Here is a 3,859-nt window from a genome sequence, read left to right on the forward strand (position 1 = left end):
ACATGATGGAGTATATTCCAGAAGGCGCCTGTTGTGCACTGTTGAGGGAGACACTTGGATCTGAAACAGACACAGGACCCTAAAGGAGAGAATCAAAGCCAATGACCAGTTAGAAAACACACAGATGTATTAAGTTCCACTATCAGGAAGAGCTGTTAGTGATATACCCAGGAATGAAGAGATAAAGGAGAAAGACTGTGGTCTCAGATTTTCTTAACCTACATTCAGTAAATGACCTCAGTTGCCAGCTGTAGTCTGACTGTAGGAGTTGCAAAACACATAACATGTTTTTCAGTAAAACAAACAAAAATCTACTCCGTATGAACACATCATGTGTAGAGAACTTATTTTGATAGCCTACCATCCCATGAGACAATGGTGAATTCCAACCATTTCTGTGTTTGGGAAGTCTTTGGAAAGCAGGAAAGTAATAAAGGAAAGATGTTTAGATACTGAAGAGAACAGAAGGCATAAGGAGCAAGTTGCTTAAATTAGACAGGTGGAAATCAGAGTAACACCAACTCCAGGAACCAAAATGAAGGAGAAAATTCTACTTTCACAATCTGGTCATGGAATCAGGATGTCTGGTCCAGGCATTTGAGTCCTACAATTATCAGTGCTTCCTTAGCTCCAGAGCAATGGACTCTTGTATAGTTTCCAGAGCCTTTTTTATGTCTTTATTCCTCAGACTGTAGATGAAGGGGTTCAGCATGGGGGTGACCACAGTGTACATCACCGAGGCCATAGCAGTTGAGTGTGAGTTGTGGGTAACAGCTGAAGTGAGGTAGACACCTAGACCTGTGCAATAAAATAAGGAGACAACGGACAGGTGAGAGGCACAGGTGGAGAATGCTTTATGCTTCCCCTGAGCAGAGGAGATTGCATGGATGGAGGAGATGATCTTAGAGTAGGAGCACAGGATCCCAGCCAGTGAACCAACAGCTAGCAGCACAGGTATGAAGTATAAGACCATGTCATTAAGAAAAGTGTCAGAGCAGGCAAGTTGGGCCACCTGATTCAGTTCACAGAAAAAGTGATGGATTTCCAGGGGCACGCAGAAGGACAGCCACAGCACCATTAAGCTTTGTAACAAGGCATGCTGGACACTGATGACCCAGCACACCAGGACCAGCTGCACACAGAGCTGGGGGTTCATGATGACCATGTAGTGCAGGGGGTGACAGATGGCCACAAACCTGTCATAGGCCATCACGGCCAGGAGAAAATTGTCCAGCTCTGCAAAAAGCAGGAAGAAGAACATCTGGGTGATGCAGCCTGCATAGCTGATGGCTTTGCTCTGCGTCTGGATGTTCACCAGCATCTTGGGGACGGTGGTGGAGGTGAAGCAGACGTCCACCAAGGACAGGTTGGAGAGGAAGAAGTACATGGGTGTGTGGAGGTGGGGGTCTGAGAAGATGGCCAGGATGATGAGCAGGTTCCCAGCCACAGTGACCAGGTACATGGAGAGGAAGAGCCCACATATAAGGGGCTGCAGCTCTGGGTCCTCTGAGAATCCCAGGAGAAGGAATCTTGATGTTTGTGAATCATTCCCTGATGCCATTGGTTGAGACGACTACCAGGAAAGAGATAATTACATGATCACTGAGGAGCCATTGCTCACATTGGGGAAATTCTACCATTTATATGTTGCAGGCAAGCACTGATTTATATACACTGTGCATGGATCTGGACCCATGTAGAACTCATTTAGGCCATTTGAAACTTCTTATTAGCATCTCTGAGCAGAGTTTCCTCCCCACTTAGCATTTTCCCTAAAGTGCATGTATGTATTCTACTATTTTAATAAGTAATGATTTCCTACAGTTGAACTGTATAAATTGACTTCCAATCATGTTTCCAAGCACTGGCCAGTCAGAAGTCTAATATCCTGGAAGAACAAAATTGTCTACATCCCAGTTGTGGGCAGCCACAGGTAGTCGCTCCCTTTGTTTACACCTTCTAGTTCTGTTTCAGAGAAATTCATCATGCATTTCCATGATCTATAGTTGCCCTACTTTGCAACAGAACCCAGCAATGACTTATTTCTCCCTAACTGTAACCTAGTGAGAACAGAACAAGCTTTCTCCACCCCTGGCCCATATTTCCCTTTCTATTCTCTAATATCCACCATTAGACTTTATCATTGTGTTTGAAAAGGCAACCATTGATTTGAGCAGGATTCCTTCTACGTATCATATGTTGATTGAGTTCTTGTCTGAGTAACATTGTCACCTTGGAATAATGATTCCAGGTAACTCAGCTTGAACACTGTTCTCACCTCACAGCAGGTGCACACAAGCACACAAACACACAGAGACAAACACAGACACAGGTACTGTGGCCTTTTGGGGCTGTGTTTGTACTGTGCCCTTCTCATTCCTGGCTGCACGGATAGGGCAATGCATGGACATGACACACGCAGGCCAAATCAAGTTCTTTCCTACAAAAATGTGTAAATGCCACCCACAAGTCCCAGCTTGAAAACCTCCCATGGGGGCCGGCACTGTGGTGCGGAGGATTAATGCCCTGGCTTGAAGCACCGGCATCACATATGGGTGCTGGTTCGAGACCCGGCTGCTCCACTTCAATCCAGCTCTCTACTATGGCCTGGGAAAGCGGCAGAGGATAGCCCAAGTCTTTGGGCCCCTGCACCCATGTGGTAGACCTGGAAGAAGCTCAAGGCTCCTGCCTTGGATCTGCATAACTCCGGCCATTGTGGCCAACTGGGGAGTGAACCAGTGGATGGAAGACTTCACTCTCTCTGCCTCTCCTCTCTCTGTGTAATTCTGACTTTCAAATAAATAAATAAATCTTTAAAAAAAAAGAAAACCTCCCATGAACAGATAAACCCTGGACTCTATTCTGGTAAGGTCATTTCACCCTTTTATTTTTGTTCATTTTTATTTGAAAGGGAGAGAGAGGGAGAGAGAGGTAGAGAGAGGAGCTGGCATTGTGATGATGTGGAGTTAAGCCTTGGCCTGCAATGTATGCATCCCATTTGGGTGCTGGTTCAAGACCTGGCTGCTCCACTTAGGATCCAGCTCCCTCATAATATGCCTGGGAAAGCAGCAGAAGATGGCCCAAGTGCTTGGTCACCTGTGTCTATGTCTATTTGGGGAGTGAAACAGCAGATGCTAGATTCTCTCTCTCTCTCTCTCTCTCTCTCTCTCTCTCTCTGTCTCTATCTCTTTCTGTAACTCTGCCTTTCAGATAAATAAATAAGTCTTTAAAAATGTGAGCAGGAAATGAATCTAATGTTATCACTGTACTTATGTGAAGATCCCAACATGAGTGGAAAAGCTGATGTTGAGTGAAGAATAAAGAATAATTGATGCCAATTGATGGTGGAGGTGATGCAACCTTCAGAAACAGATAAAAGTAGAAAAGCACAGAGACACCGTAGGAAATAACAGGAAGAGAGGATGGATACACATATACACAAGATTATTTGTCAGCTTAATGAGGTCAAGAACACTCTGCATCAACAAAGCCAAGGCAGGGATAGGGCAGTAAGACAGCCTTATGGACCTGTAACACACTTGACTATCCCTCAAACACTCACACACACACATGCACACACATTCACACACATACATGCACACACGCACACTCTCACATACACATGGGCACACCCACACACATGCATATGCACACACACATACACACATGCACACACATGCACACACATACACTCACATACCCACCATAATACACACTCACACACATGTGCACACCCACACACGCATGCACATTCACACCCCCTACACACACACACACACACACATGAAATGGCAGACAGCAATGTTCTCAGTTTGAAAGACAATCTCAAAAAAAAAAGACAGTCTCTTTGTCAGAATCT

At 45.1% G+C, this 3,859-nt stretch overlaps 1 protein-coding gene across 1 annotated transcript; it reads right to left on the reverse strand.

Annotated features, from left to right (window-relative positions):
- Positions 1-613: 613 nt before the first annotated feature.
- Positions 614-1,561, reverse strand: LOC100341485 (olfactory receptor 7A17-like). The gene has a single exon (XM_089316285.1). It carries the CDS (start codon positions 1,559-1,561, stop codon positions 614-616), a length of 948 nt encoding a protein of 315 aa, XP_089172411.1.
- Between the last annotated feature and the right edge of the window lie 2,298 nt (positions 1,562-3,859).

This window comes from Oryctolagus cuniculus, chromosome 16 (assembly GCF_051225735.1).
Source record: "Oryctolagus cuniculus isolate XC-2025 breed Fujian yellow rabbit chromosome 16, ASM5122573v1, whole genome shotgun sequence".
NCBI lineage: Eukaryota > Metazoa > Chordata > Mammalia > Lagomorpha > Leporidae > Oryctolagus > Oryctolagus cuniculus.